The following is a 15582-nucleotide window of genomic DNA, read 5'->3' on the forward strand; positions in this document are numbered from 1 at the left end:
TTCTGACCCAAATGTAAGATATTATGGGTTCTTAGGTCACTAGGACAAATATGGCTGCCTCTCTCTCACACACATACAGCGGAGTGCTTTCTAGGAGCTGTCTCATTAGTTTAGGGTAAGCATGGTTTGTTTCTCCTGTCAAAGGCAATATGTATTCTGCCCCTATCCCACATTGTTGCTTTAAAGGCCCAGTGCAGTCAAAAAAACATATTTTATATACATTTCCACACTATGAGGTTGGAATAATACTGTGAAATTGTGAAAAGTATGATAATTCCCTTTTAGTGTAAGAGCTGTTTGAAAAGACCGCCTGAAATTTCAGTGGGATGGAGTTTTGGCCTGCCTGGTGACATCACCAGGTGGTAAATTTGTTAATAGACCAATAAGAGCGAGAATTCCAAACTTCTCTGCCAATAATAGCTAGTTTTCAGTTTCCCCCTCCCCACTTAGACTACTCCCAGACAGTCCTAGCAAAATTCCTGCTTGAGAAATTGCTCTTTGCTAAGAAGCTATTTTTGTTTTATTTTTGACCATTTTAATTGAAACAATCACAGTAAGGTACTTAATTGTTAATCGGAAATTATTTGCTATTGAGATAAAAAAAAAAACAGCTGCAATTGAACCTTTAATTTGGAGTTCGTCATTTTCAATGCTGCAGATTTAGTCAATTTCATTTGGTCTTATTCTTCCCAAGACAATCAAGAATAACTGTGTCAAACTCAACAAGAGGATGATCATAGATCAAACTAGGAGTAAAAAAAATAGTGTTTTCTAACATTTTTATTGTTGAAGAAGACAAGGGTCTATAGAGACTTAATAACATTCAAGAAAACATGTTTACATCCATGCATGGTCAGATACTAGGCCTATATGGATTTATCAACAGAATTACACTTGATGAGTCAAATGAGTCTTATTGCTGAAGTGTATGGGGCCCAACCAGAGTCTGAGCAATGTTTAGATGACAAACAACAAAAAACAGAACTTAAGCTTGATTAAGAGTGCTCTCTGCTGGCAGCAAGAAAGTTTCACACTGTATTCGTTTTTTATCACATATAGAGACGCTTGAGAGCCGAAATGACCACTCTGACTGGTCTGTCACAGGATTCTTCTGGGCAAATTCTCTTCTACCCATGGATTAAAGGTCACAACCTAAACCAAGAGAAAACAAACACAGGTTACTGTAGCTACTGTGACCAATGTCTGTTAGCTGCAGGATTGTGATACTGAGCTATTTATGCCAATCAAATTAGTCACGTGCCGAATACAATAGGTGCAAACCTTACAGTGAAATGCTTACTTATAAGCCCTTAACCAACAATGCAGTTGAAATAAGTAATTAAACAAGTAATTAAAGAGCAGCAGTAAAATAACAATAGGGAGACTACAGTATATACAGGGGGGTACAGGTACTGTAACGGTTTTCTTGTGGTGAAGGAGAGGCGGACCAAAATGCAGCGTGGTTTCTATTCATGGTTCTTTAATAAAGAAAACTATACATGAATAGACTAACAAAACAATAACCATGATAAAACCTAAACAGCCCTATCTGGTGCAAACACAGAGACAGGAACAATCACCCACAAAACCCAACACCAAACAGGCTACCTAAATATGGTTCCCAATCAGAGACAATGACTAACACCTGCCTCTGATTGAGAACCATATCAGGCCAAACACAGAAACAGACAAACTAGACACAACATAGAATGCCCACTCAGAACACACCCTGACCAAACAAAACATAGAAACATACAAAGCAAACTATGGTCAGGGTGTGACAGGTACAGAGTCAATATGCGAGGGCAATTGATAATTGAGGTAATATGCACATGTGGGTAGAGTTATTAAAGTGACTATGCATAGATTATAACAACAGAAAGTAACAACAGTGTAAAAGAGGGTGAGGGGGGGCAATGCAAATCGTCTGGGTAGCCATTTGATTAGGTGTTCAGGAGTCTTATGGCTTGGGGGTAGAGGCTGTTTAGAAGCCTCCTGGACCTAGACTTGGCGCTCCGGTACCGCTTGCCGTGCAGTAGCAGAGGGAACATTCTATGACTAGGGTGGCTGGAGTCTTTGACAATTTTTAGGGTCTTCCTCTGACACCGCCTGGTATAGAGGTCCTGGATGGCAGGGAGCTTGGCCCCAGTGATGTACTTGGCCGTTCGCACTACCCTCTGTAGTGCCTTGCGGTCGGAGGCCGAGCAGTTGTCATACCAGGCAGCGATGCAACCAGTCAGGATGCTCGCGATGGTGCAGCTGTAGAACCTTTTGAGGATCTGAAGACCCATGCCAAATCTGTTCAGTCTCCTGAGGGGGAATAGGTTTTGTCGTGCCCTCTTCACGAATGTCTTGGTGTGCTTGGACCATGTTAGTTTGTTGGTGATGTGGACACCAAGGAACTTGAAACTCTCAACCTGCTCCACTGCAGCCTCGTCGATGAGAATGGAGGCATCATCTGTGGATCTGTTGGGGCTGTATGCAAATTGGAGTGGGTCTAGGGTTTCTGGAATGGTGTTGATGTGAGCCATGACCAGCCTTTCAAAGCACTTCATGGCTACAAACTAGTGTGCTGTGGGTTAGTCATTTAGGCAGATTTCCTTAGTGTTCTTAGGCACAGACACTATGGTGGTCTGCTTAAAACATGTTGGCATTACAGACTCGGACAGGGAGAGGTTGAAAATATCAGTGAAGACACTTGCCAGTTGGTCAGCGCATGCTCGTAGTACACGTCCTGGTAATCCATCTGGCCCTGTGGCCTTGTGAATGTTGACCTGTTTAAGCTCCGGAAAGCGTGATCACACAGTCTTCCGGGAACAGCTGGTGCTCTCATGCATGTTTTAGTGCCATTTGCCTCGAAGCAAGCATAGAAGTAGTTTAGCTCGTCTGGTAGGCTCGTGTCACTGGGCAGCTCTCGGCTGTGCTTCCCTATGTAGTCTGTAATGGTTTGCAAGCCCTGCCACATCCAACGAGCATCAGAGCCGGTGTAGTACGACTCAATCTTAGTCCTGTATTGACACTTTACCTGTTTGATGGTTCGTCGGAGGGCATAGCGGGAGTTCTTATAAGCTTCCGGGCTAGAGTCCCGCTCCTTGAAAGCGGCAGCTCTAGCCTTTAGTGCGGATGTTGCCTGTAATCCATGGCTTCTGGTTGGGGTATGTACGTACAGTTACTGTGGGGACAACGTCATCGATGCACTTATTGATTAAGCCAATGACTGATGTGGTGTACTCCAATGCCATCGGAGGAATCCCTGAACATATTCCAGTCTGTGCTAGCAAAACAGTCCTGTAGCAGCATCTGCTTTATCTGACCACATTTTTATTGATCTAGTTACTGGTGCTTCCTGCTTTAATGTTTGCTTGTAGGAATCAGGAGGATAGAATTATGGTCAGATTTGCCAAATGAAACGCGAGGGAGAGCTTTGTATGTGTCTCTGTGTATGGAGTAAAGGTGGTCCAGAGTTTTTTTCCCTTTGGTTGCACATTTAACATGCTGATAGAAATTTGGTAAAACGGATTTAAGTTTCCCTGCATTAAAGTCCCCGGCTACTAGGAGCGCTGCGTTTTCTTGTTTGCTTATGGCGGAAAACAGCTCATTCAATGTTGTCTTAGTGCCAGACTCTGACTGTGGTGGTATGTAAACAGCTACGAAAAATACTGATGAAAACTGTCTAGGTAGATAGTGTGGTCTACAGCTTATCATGAGATACTCTACCTCAAGCGAGCAATAGCTCGAGACTTCCTTAGATATCATGAACCAACTGTTATACAAAAATACATAGTCAGCCGCCCCTTATCTTACCAGACACTGCTGTTCTGTCCTGCCGGTACATCGTATAACCAGCCAGCTGCGTGTTGATAGTGTCGTTGTTCAGCCACGACTCCGTGAAGCATAAGATATTACAGTTTTTAATGTCCCATTGGTAGTTTAATCTTGCGCGTAGGTCATCTATTTTATTCTCCAAAGATTGCACGTTTGCTAGCAGAATGGAAGGAAGTGGAGGTTTATTCGATCGCCTACGAATTATCAGAAGGCATCTCGACCTCTGGCCCCTTTTTCTCCACCTCCTCTTCACGCAAATCATAGGGATCTGGGCCTGTTCCCGAGAAAGCAATATATCGTTCTCATCAGGCACATCAGACTCTTTAAAGGAAAAAAAGGATTCTGCCAGTCCGTGGTGAGTAATCGCAGTCCTGATTACCAGAAGTTATTTTCGGTCATAAGAGGCGGTAGCGGCAACATTATGTACAAAATAAGTAAAAACATAAGTTACAAAAAATGCAAATAAACCAACCAAAAAACACAATCGGTTGGGGACATGTAAAACGTTGGCCTTCTTCTCCGGTGCCATTATTATTTCATCCCTCACCTTACAGTGTAGCCTTGGTCTTTGCCTTATCCTTAGACTCCTCCTCTACTACTAGATTCTTCTTACTGAGGTGCCGCACCACCATTGTGGCATTGAACGCCCTCTGAAAACATATAGTCCACAGGTACAAAAGTGTGCTTTTAGAAAAGGTACATTTTGCCATTATACCACAGTGTACCACAGTGACATAGTCATATGTTCCTAGTGATTGACAAAAACGTACCTCTACCATAGACTACTTAAACTGGTACAACACTTCCACTCAAAAAGAACTAACTGAAAGAACAGGCAGAGCCACGTATCCAATATAATTTCCCAGTGTGGCTTGCTTTGTTGAGGAAATTGTAGCGTTACCACCCATGACTGTATTTGTTAGTGAAATGGTTGTTGAATTTGTTCATTTTCAGTCCCGTGGCTTTCACCAAGTGAGTTCCTAGGTGTATGTTGTCATTAAAATTAATCTCTTTATGACAATACATTACATATCTCATTAGAAAACTCATGGTTTACAGGCCACACCAGGCCTGCAAGTAGGGTTGCAATATTCCGCTAACTAGAAATCCTGGTTGAATAATTTCTTGCTTATTCCCTCTGTTTGCCATGAATTTTCCAACTGTGATTTCTGGAAAACCTGCGAAATTTGGGAACATTACCAGAATTTTGCAATCCTACCTACAAGTCACATTATGCTGGCTTGCAAAGTGATATAGAATTCCGATAAGAATCCAGACAGATTTTGGATATCCAACAGCTGGAATGTTTATTCACCCGCAACATGCATTCTTTATGACTGCCAGAGTTAGGAACATTTTTCTCTTGTATTATTGGCTGTACGTTTGTTTATCCCATGTGTAATCCTGTGTTGTTGATTTTGTCACACTGCTTTGCTTTATCTTGGCCAGGTCGCAGTTGTAAATGAGAACTTGTTAAATGAAGGTGAAATCAAATCATAAACATTACGCCATTTAAACTGGAACAAACATTACAATAACAGGTGCAAAAAATCTAACTAACTGATTGGATTCGTTTTGAAAAATGTATGTTATTTATCTTTATGTAGCATAAGATTAATCAATCAATGAATGTATACGCAAAAACAAAGATATTACAAACTATTCAAAAGGAATAGACTATGCTGGCAAATATGATAATGATTATGGTACAAATGTGGCCTTTTAGGGTACCAACCCAGTGACAAAGCTGTTGGTATCCTGGGAAACAGAAATGTATCTTCACATCGTACCCCTTTTTTGGAGAACGAGAGTATAATTAGTGTAGATTTATATTCAGAATATTGGGTACAAAAATGTACCACCAGGCTCTTTATCCACATATGTACCCTAAAATGTACTAAGAGGTACCATGTGAGATCATTATGTGTACCTCTGAAGGCACATTGTGTATTTTGATATTTTTGTTCCCTAGGGAACAATATTGTACTCTAACTGCACTCTTGTTTCTAAGAGTGTAGTGCATTCCTGCACACAGAAGAATTGATTTACATAGTCAATGTAACTGGGCATATGTCTAGATTCTAGTTTTATGGGAGATATTGTATTGTGGAAGATGATTTGGACATTTTAAACAGTGCCCAGGCAGGACTAATCTTACCTTCCACTGACTCTTAGCAAAGTTCTTCTGGATCTGCTTACTGACTGATCCATGAATGTTCTTCTCCAGAGCGGCTCCTCCTGATATCCTGATTCAACAACACACACAGCACCAATCAACAAGCCATCAATACCATTATCACATAACTTTGGAGTCATTAGCCCGCTATGCAAAAACTGGTTGAATCAAAGTTGTTTCCACATCATTTCAACAACCAAAATTCTGTGTTATGACATTGAATCAGCATGGAAAACTGATTGGATTTGAAAAAAGTAACCAACTTTTAACCTAAATCCAATGACATGGTGATGTTTTGTTGATTTCACGTTAGCTGACAACCACACCTCAACCAAATGTAAATCAAAACTAGACATTGAACTGACATCTGTACCCAGTGGGATGCTATGTGTACCGTATACTACATGTGATATAGTGACAGACCTACGGAGGCTTTTCATCGAAATTCTAGAGGGAACATAAAGTGATATGCAATCAATATAGATCAAGAAAATTATTATATTTTGAGCAGAAAGAATCTATTGTATGTTTGGATTAAAGTGATCTATGTTTAAAACTCAACTGCCATGGACATTACGATAGGCTATAGAAGTATAGAAAAACTTGAAAATATCCCTAAATATCAAAGTACCCATTCATTGTATTGTATAGAACATCTCATTCTTTACTTCAACTGACCAAATACATGCACACTGATAGTACTGAGAATGTTTACTAAACATGTTATAGAAAAGAATACACACAAAGCTACTAATCTTTTTTTAAACTCACCAAAGATGCTTCAAGGCCTGCTCACAATTGTACCTCTCCTCTGGTTCTTTCTGCAACATGTGCGGAATGAAATCTTTTGCTGAACGGAAAAATGTGGAGAGAGAAGCAGCATTCAGGAGGACATACAATTTCAAGACAAAAGAAAGTTCAATTAAAAGCACGTTGAAAGAAAGAAAAACAAGACTTTATTGCCGAGACAGTGATAACGTTGCGTGACAAATAGGTGTGAGATGTGATGTGATGAACTAATACAGGCTAGCTAAAAGGATCTCTCATAGACCAAGGTCATACTTTACCTGAATTAGAGATTTCATCCCAATACGGGGAGTCAAACTCATATTCAGCCTTCATGATCTGCCTGTACATATGTGACTCACTCTCGTCATAAAACGGAGGGTAGCCACAGAGTCTGGAACGTCAAAAAGAAATCCTTTTAGCACAACATAACTTTTCATTTGCCTGTATTAAGTCAACTGTGAGGAATGAACCATTTCCATACACTCACAGTATATAGGTGATCACCCCCAGAGCCCATAGATCCACTTCTTTGCCATATGATTTCTGCTGCAGAAGCTCTGGTGCTGCACATACAATGAAAGAGAAGGTTAATGTATGAGGCTCAAACTGCTTTAATTTTACATGATGAGGGTTCAGAAGTGATCTATGTATTTGGGGATCCCCACCGACATACGCAGGGGTTCCACATGCTGTGGTGAGCATCCCCTGCTCCTCCATCTTGGACAGGCCAAAGTCACTGATGACAATCTTGGAATCTTCCGACGGAGTCTGATACAGTAGGTTCTCAGGCTGGAATGATAATAATAGAAGGCCTAAAATAATTGACAATTAAGCTGCATCTATCAATCACTTGAACACTTGTACCAAACAATGAGAAAATCACATGAGAGTGTTGATCATTCAGCACATTGACCATCTACCTTAACCTGTGAACTCTCAGATACATTCTATTCTCTTTTATGTTGATATACCTGGGGGACATATAACAGTAATCCTACGATGCTGTTTATAGTGAGGTTAAGTGTTTTTCTAACAGCTAGTAGACAGTTGTACCTTCAGGTCCCTGTGCACGATGCCCAGCTGGTGGAGGTATTGGACTGCCTCCAGAAGCTGTTGTATGACACGGCTGGCATCCCTCTCAGTGTAACTCCCCTTCTCCAGAATACGGTCCAGCAACTCGCCTCCTGTAACACTGTGGTAACAAGCCATCAATTGCATTGTAAAATATAAGCAACAAAATAATCAACAATTCATCTTGGATTAGATCATTTCAGGGTATCTAAATTAAAATCCCACCACCCACAGAGTCATAACCAGATAAAGCTTTGTAGATGTCTCGAAGGTCTCCTCCAATGCCACAATGTTGGGATGGTTGATTCTGAAGGGGAAACAATGGATACACTCTGAAGCATTGATTTCTTGTCTATTTTGTATTAGCTAAAAGTGCAGATGTGACACTAACCTGCGTAGCACTGCTATCTCATTCTCCAACATGGCTTCTTTGCCCTTTAGCGCCCTCTTGCGGATACACTTGACTGCTACAAGTTTCAGGGTGCGGCGGTGCTGAGCCACGCGCACCTCAGAGAATGATCCCCTGAAACACACCCACGTCATATTAGTAACCATTCATACAGGCTTTCGTTCTCATTGCTTTATTTTGGGATGATAATTATTCAGTCACCCGATGAATTGGGATGGCTTCCCCCTCTGACAACTCCAGGGGCCTCTGCTAGAGAATTGTAATAGTTCATAATGGGAAGAATGTGCCAGGATTTCAGTAAGCATCAAGGCATCAAGGTAATGGCTCTCACAGAATTGTATGGCTCTCACACCAAGTAAAGAGCCTTATATCTGTGTGGAAACGGCATGTAGATCTAATCCTATGTGGCAAAAATATAACAGACACTCACTCTCCTAGCTTCTCTCTCAGATCATACACTGCTGTGATGTCCTCTGCTTTCTTCCTGAATTCCTTCCCCAGAGGCATCTTCAATAGGCTTTATGCAATGGGGAAAATAGAAAAACGTAATGTCTCCTTTATTTGAGCAGAAATAACTCATTCACAATTCAAAGGAAAAGCGATAAGGTTATTCACCCAATCCAATTACACTGGTTAGTTATCTGGCAAGAAATAACTCTAGGGTCTGCACATCTTTAGTATTAGGTTAAGAGTAGCCTTTATTTATATTCTAATGTGTGTGACTTTTAAACGGTGGTCAAATTAAATAGCCACCATAAAATAGGTCAGGAAGTAATCTGAATAATCTTTATACTGCTTTGAAGGTTTCTGAAGTTTACGTCACTTTCCATCGAATGGTCATGTTCCATGCCAAATACGTCTGTACAAGGACTTCACTATTATATTTTTCCAACAGTGTAACCAAAATGTTAAATGCAGAATTCAACTTTGCAGCCTCAGGCTCATTTTAAATATATATTTTGATAGCGTTCAAGCCTATAACATACATGTGTTTATAACCTATTGTATTAACTCCAAATAGCACGGCAGGATGACTTGGTCAAATCTAACCTCCTAGTCTAAATAGGACATGACTATTCAAATCAACTTTAATCTGCCTGTAAAGTATATATAACATAAAACAAGTGTGCTGTTTGGTTATATGTGGCGAAAAATAATAGGATGCCAGTTTACCTGTTGATTGCAGTGGCGGAGAATAATCCTGACTGTTAGCGTTCTTCACAGTTCTTCTCTCTGTACCTTCGTCACCACTGTCCTCTATGAGCATTCATTGAAAATCACACTTTTTTCCTGAAGCAACCTTGTCCACTCCACCCACACACTAACAGTACAAAGAGAAAAGCGGATGGAGAAAGCAAAGATGAAAACTGCCTCTCACAGTTACTCAACGCATCAGCTTCAAGAAAACAAGCCATGTGTAACAGCTTACTGTCAAGAGGAACTACTCAGTAGAACATACAGTGAATAGTACATTTCTCTGCATCTGGTACATTGCGTTTGGTAGCACTGTTTACAATTTGATCAAGGAGAAAGCCATGTGCACCGGTTTACTTGCAGGTTGTCTAAGCCTGTGAAAGGAACACCACAGGCCCCGTATTTACATTATGTAACCTGGCTTTTGTCTCTGCAACACCAACCTGCACTATCCTTCTATGGGCACAGGGTTATCCAGTGAATCTCATCTATCCAATCCATCTGGCACAAAGAACTCAAACAATCCTCTCGGCCAGAAGAACAGTCTATCCCACATTCTGCATGCCTTTCATAGCAGAGCTGCAAAACAGAGGAAGATGCATTTACCCTGAGGACAAAATCATGCTTCGGAACAAAAATAAAAACAAATAATTGGGCTTAATTACTCTACCTATTCCATCTGAAATCAAAATATATACTCATTACTAATATGAATATTATTACACTCTCTATTGTAATCTATAATCTGCTGTTAGACACAGTAATTTCAAACTTTTAACTGCAGTGTAGAATTCAAACTGTCCTAAGTGATAACTGTCCACATTTTAAGCATGTTGATATTGTTGTTATTGTGCCATCCAATACTGCTGATGTAAATGTGAATACTATTACAAAATCATCTTTCTGGGATTTTTGGACATTTTAGCCACTAGAGAGAAACATTGTCTGAATACATATGATGTCTTAATGTTTCCAGTTGAACTTTTGAGAAAGCATCTGTAAACTCTTCACTGTTGCACAATCAGTTAAACTGGTACTAAAAGACACCTTGATTTGCAGACAGGTTCCCCCAAGATTCCATTCATAGATTTCTACTGCTCCTGTAGCCAAATTCCCTAGTATATATATATATATTTAAAAAAATAGGCCTTAATTTATTGCAAAAAACCCTCTCATTACACATTGGACTCAGGCCAAATTCCGCCAGAGGGCGCTATTGTTCCTGATGACGTTTGTCATCTGACGTCCAAACATAATCTGCCCAGCTGCTGATACACTCCATGGTTGGGGTCAGTTCTGAATTGAGTTGCGAATTGCTCTTTAAATGCAATTCAATTATTGAATTTGAATTGAATTTGAATTGGCCACATCCAACAGAAAAAATAATTTGAATTGAATTTGAATTAAAGGAAGTATAATTTAATTAAATGAAATTCAAATGGTTTATTTATCACTATACAAATGTTTATTTTGACATCATGTATGGCTACCAATGCCATGTAGCATATGGTTGAAACATGTCATTTTTAAAACTCATTCTCCTAAAACAATTTTAAATAATTACATGTGTGTTGTCTATAATAATTGATCCTTCCTTTAATGTTTTAAATATCAGAAACATAAATACATTTCTCAGAATGCATTAGCTCAAAACCTGCAGTATGAAACGGAACAATCCAATGCAATGTCAATATTAATGAGACTTTAATGTCTCAGTTGAATTGGTTTGAATTGCTTTTAATTCAATTCTACTTCCTTAAATTAAAATGATGTTTCCTTTGGGGTGTGGCCAATTCAAATTCAATTCATGGATTAATTTCAGAAATTCCGAATTGACGCCACCTTTAATACCTTTGTGTCCCACCACACCACTTCGTAGATCCTTCATTCAGGATGCAAAGGTATCGGTTTCCTCTTTAGATTTAATGGCGTGCCGACCATTAAGAGAGTCCACTGTCCCACTGTCCTCCTGGCCGATACTCCCTGCTCAGGGAACATGCCCTCTCCCTTGGCCTGGGAGTCCAGGTTACTTCCACCTGACCTCCACTGTTGCTCCACAGCCCAAGTCCAGACCTCCACACAGTGCCACGCCATCACGCCTCTCCCTGGGCATCACCCACCACCCTGTCCATAGGTATCCCTGTTACATGCAATCCGTTACTACCCAACCCGGGGTATGAGTCTGAAATGGGGAATTGTAAGTTTGGGAACACCTTCTTTCCATGGTTATACTAATGTTCTCCTGTGTCCTTATTTCTCTTGGTTAGTCTACTGTCTGCAAATGCTGTTACACTGTAAATACATAGCAATTAAAAATACATGTTTCACTTAGCATCAAATTGCTTGATCCTGGGTAGATACATTATAATGTACCACCAGCCACTTTAAATAATGCCACTTTTATATGTTTACATACCGTACATTACTCATCTCATATGTATATACTGTACTCGATACCATCTACTGCATCTTGCCTATGGCGTTCTGTATCATCACTCATCATGTATTTTGATGTACATATTCTTCATCCCTTTACACTTGTAGTTGTTGTGGAATTGTTAGGTTAGATTACTCGTTGGTTATTACTGCATTGTCGGAACTACAAGCACAAGCATTTCGCTACACTCGCATTAACATCTGCTAACCATGTGTATGTGACAAATCAAATTTGATTTGACATTATCATTACAAGTGTATCCTTTGCAACAGCATCGTAGTAACATAACATTTGATTCAATGTATCCTTTGGGACAGGTTATAACATGGCAAGGTGTGCCTTGTTTAAGGGTTGTTACCTTAGTCTATTAGGATACACATATCAACAACATAGCTAGCTGGGTTTTTTATTATACTTTCCCTTGTAGTTACATGTAACAATGTCACACTTTGTTTGGAGTTATTAACATGGTAATGCACAGGTGACTTTGAAATGTGTAATTACAAAACATAAGTTTGCAAAAACATGAAGTAGATCCTGAGTAATTACACATGTGGAATACCCTTCAGCAAGTGGACTAATCACACTAGTTAACTGGCCTTCCATAGCACTTCGGAGACTAAGTCATTGGTACATTTTTATTTATAAGGCCATACTGAGACAGATCTCATTCGCGTACTTATATTGTCCAGCAGACTAACGCCAATGATCAACCTCAGTGTCTTCAATAGTATTCATACCCCTTGACTTCCTCCACATTTTGTTATGTTAAAGCCTGAATTCAAAATTGATTCAATATATTATCTTGTCACCCATCAATGCACAATACCCCATAAGGACAGTGAAAACATGTTTTTTGAATGTTTAGCAAATTTATCGAAGTAGTATTCACAACCCTGAGTCAATACATGTTAGAATCACATTTGGCAGTGATTACAGCTGTCAGCTTTTCTGGGTAATTATCTAAGAGCTTTGCACACCTGGATTGTACATTATTCTTTGAAAAAGTCTTCCAGCTCTGTCAAATTGGTTGGTGATCATTGTTAGACAGCCATTTTCAAATCTTACCATAGATTTTCAAGTCGATTTTAGTCAAAACTGTAGCTCAGCCACTCAGTAACATTCACTGACTTCTTGGAAAGCAACTACAGTGTAGATTTGGCCTTGTGTTTTAGGATCCTCTAGGATTTTGCCTGTGGTTGGCTCCATTACATTTCTTTTTTTATCCTGAAAAACTCCACAGTCCTTTAACGATTACAAGTATAACCATAACACGATGCAGCAACCACTATGCTTGAAAATATGGACAGCGGTACTCAGTAATGTGTTGTATTGGATTTGCCCCAAGCATAACACTTTGTATTCAGGACCAAAAATGAATTGCTTTGCCAATTTTTTTGCAGTATTACTTTAGTGCCCTGTTGCAAACAGGATGCATGTTTAGGAATATTTTTATTCTGTACAGGCTTCCTTTTCATTCTGTCAATTAAGTTAGTATTGTGGAGTAACTACAATGTTGATTCAGCCTCATTTCTCTATCACAGCCATTATGGTTTTAAAATCACCGTTGGCCTCATTGTGAAATCCCTGAGCGGTTTCCTTCCTCTCTGGCAACTGTATTTATGTAGTGACTTGTAATGATACACCATCCAAAGTGTAATTTAGAACTTCACCATGGGCCTCCCGAGTGGCGCAACGGTTTAAGGCAGGGTTTGGCCGGCCAGAATGTCCTCGTCCCATCATGTTCTAGCGATTCCTTGTGGCGGGCCAGGTGCATGCATGCTGACTTTGGTCGCCAGCTGTACTATGTTTCCTCCGACACATTGGTGCGGCTGGCTTCAATGAGACTAACCTACCAGGAATTCAGCGGGAAAATGTATTTAAACTAAGAAATATGTTCTCAAGTATCCCCACAAATAAAGAGACATATGTAATTGTGTCTCAATGTAATGAAGGTATAAAATGATTGTTATTTTCAAATAAAAATGGGCTTACTTGTTGTCAATTTGAATTCAACAAATAATTTATAATCATGTTTCGGCCCCCTGACCATCCATTCTGACAAAAATGGATTTGCAGCGGAATCTAGTTGCTTACCCCTGGTGTAAAGTAAAAAGGATAACCCATGCTGACGGGTAAGGCATTCCGGATTAATTCTAGATATGCATTCAGTGATGGGATTTTTTTCCCCGGAAACATGTAAATCATAGAGCTGGTAAATATTTTGCAGGGTACCAGGATATAGTGTTCAATGATGGGAGACCAATATGTATTGGTCGTCCGAGCGAAGAGGCTATGCTGGTACGTGCTGTCACTGTCCATTTCAACGGTTACCACCAATGCAAATGTGACAAAATTAACCTGTTGCATGGAGTGTAGTAAAAATCACTTGGGCACTGAAAGAATCTGATTGGAGTGTCCAGATACAGGTCACGTGGCTAGGTATTGGATATAGTAGCACATATGAATGTGGTCCAAATCAGAACGGAAAAGATGTGATTCCATGTGGTTTTTAGCTGTTTACACCATTCTAAAGGAGATTGAACTGTGTCACAGGAGAATTACTTTGTTGTTGAATTGGGTCCATTTTAGCTGCAGTGTAAAGACAGCTTTAGTGTTGTATTGTAAGCAACAAAGGCAAATAATTCACAACAGAGGTTTGTATCATCAACTGTGCTTTAATGTAAAAAGAACAAGAAACAATAGTATTAATATTTCCCTAATATTTTCTAAGTACTACCAGTTAAACAGTGTATTTCTTTTGTTAGTAGCTAAATATTTTCAATTTATATCATGAGCAATATTTGAACTAAAAGCTGCTTGGTTGCATAGTTTAAATGCTTGGCTGATCTTCTCTTGAAGATGAAAACTCTTTATTTCGTTTTATAAATTAATCTCTACCAGTTACATGTGTTCCACCTGGCAAGCATGGCTAGTTCCAAGGACCAGAGTCAGAGTAAGTCCAAATGATTTTAGAACATCCGACAAAGTAACCATAAAGTAAGTGCATTATCCAGAGGCACATTGCCACAGTGAAATGTGTATTCTGTGTCAGTCTTATCTGAACAAGTGCTGTATACAGTGCCTTCGGAAAGTATTCAGACCCCTTGACTTTTCCACATTTTGTTACAGCCTTATTCTAAAATATATTCAATTGTTTTTTCCCCCCTCATCAATCTACACACAATACCCCATAATGACACGGCAAAAACTGGTTTGAAGAACTGAAATATCACATTTACATAAGTATTCAGACCATTTACTCAGTCCTTTTTGAAGCACGTTTGGCAGTGATTGGCACACCTGTATTTGGGGAGTTTCTCCTATTCTTCTCTGCAGATCCTCTTAAGCTCTGTCAGGTTGGATGGGGAGTGTCCCTGCACAGCTATTTTGAGGTCTCTCCAGAGATGTTAGATCTGGTTCAAGTCCGGGCTCTGGCTAGGCCACTCAAGGACATTGAGACTTTTCCCAAAGCCACTCCTGCGTTGTCTTGGCTGTGTGCTTAGGGTCATTGTCCTGTTGGAAGGTGAACCTTTGCCCCAGTCTGAGGTTCTGTGTGCTCTGGAGCAGGTTTTCATCAAGGATCTCTCTGTACTTTGCTTCGTTCATCTTTGCCTAAATCCTGACTAGTCTCCCAGTCCCTGCGGCTGAAAAACATTGCCACAGCATGATGCCGCCACC

At 40.0% G+C, this 15582-nt stretch overlaps 1 protein-coding gene across 2 annotated transcripts; it reads right to left on the bottom strand.

Annotated features, from left to right (window-relative positions):
- Positions 1-638: 638 nt before the first annotated feature.
- LOC112216035 (calcium/calmodulin-dependent protein kinase type 1B-like) lies at positions 639-10013 on the bottom strand. Of its 2 annotated transcripts, XM_024375634.2 has the most exons (13): positions 9908-10013; positions 9444-9591; positions 8701-8787; positions 8253-8384; positions 8094-8168; positions 7844-7982; positions 7456-7579; positions 7278-7353; positions 7069-7181; positions 6773-6851; positions 5984-6071; positions 4373-4475; positions 643-1152 (listed from the first exon to the last, which is right to left on the bottom strand). In XM_024375634.2, the coding sequence occupies exons 3-12, from the start codon at positions 8775-8777 to the stop codon at positions 4374-4376; spliced, it is 1005 nt and encodes a 334-aa protein (XP_024231402.1). In that variant the 5' UTR covers positions 8778-8787; positions 9444-9591; positions 9908-10013; the 3' UTR covers positions 643-1152; position 4373. The 2 variants fall into 2 exon arrangements, with proteins under 2 accessions (XP_024231403.1, XP_024231402.1); XM_024375635.2 differs by lacking the exons at positions 4373-4475; positions 9908-10013 and having other exon boundaries at positions 639-1152; positions 9444-9836.
- Between the last annotated feature and the right edge of the window lie 5569 nt (positions 10014-15582).

Source organism: Oncorhynchus tshawytscha, linkage group LG16, assembly GCF_018296145.1.
Source record: "Oncorhynchus tshawytscha isolate Ot180627B linkage group LG16, Otsh_v2.0, whole genome shotgun sequence".
NCBI lineage: Eukaryota > Metazoa > Chordata > Actinopteri > Salmoniformes > Salmonidae > Oncorhynchus > Oncorhynchus tshawytscha.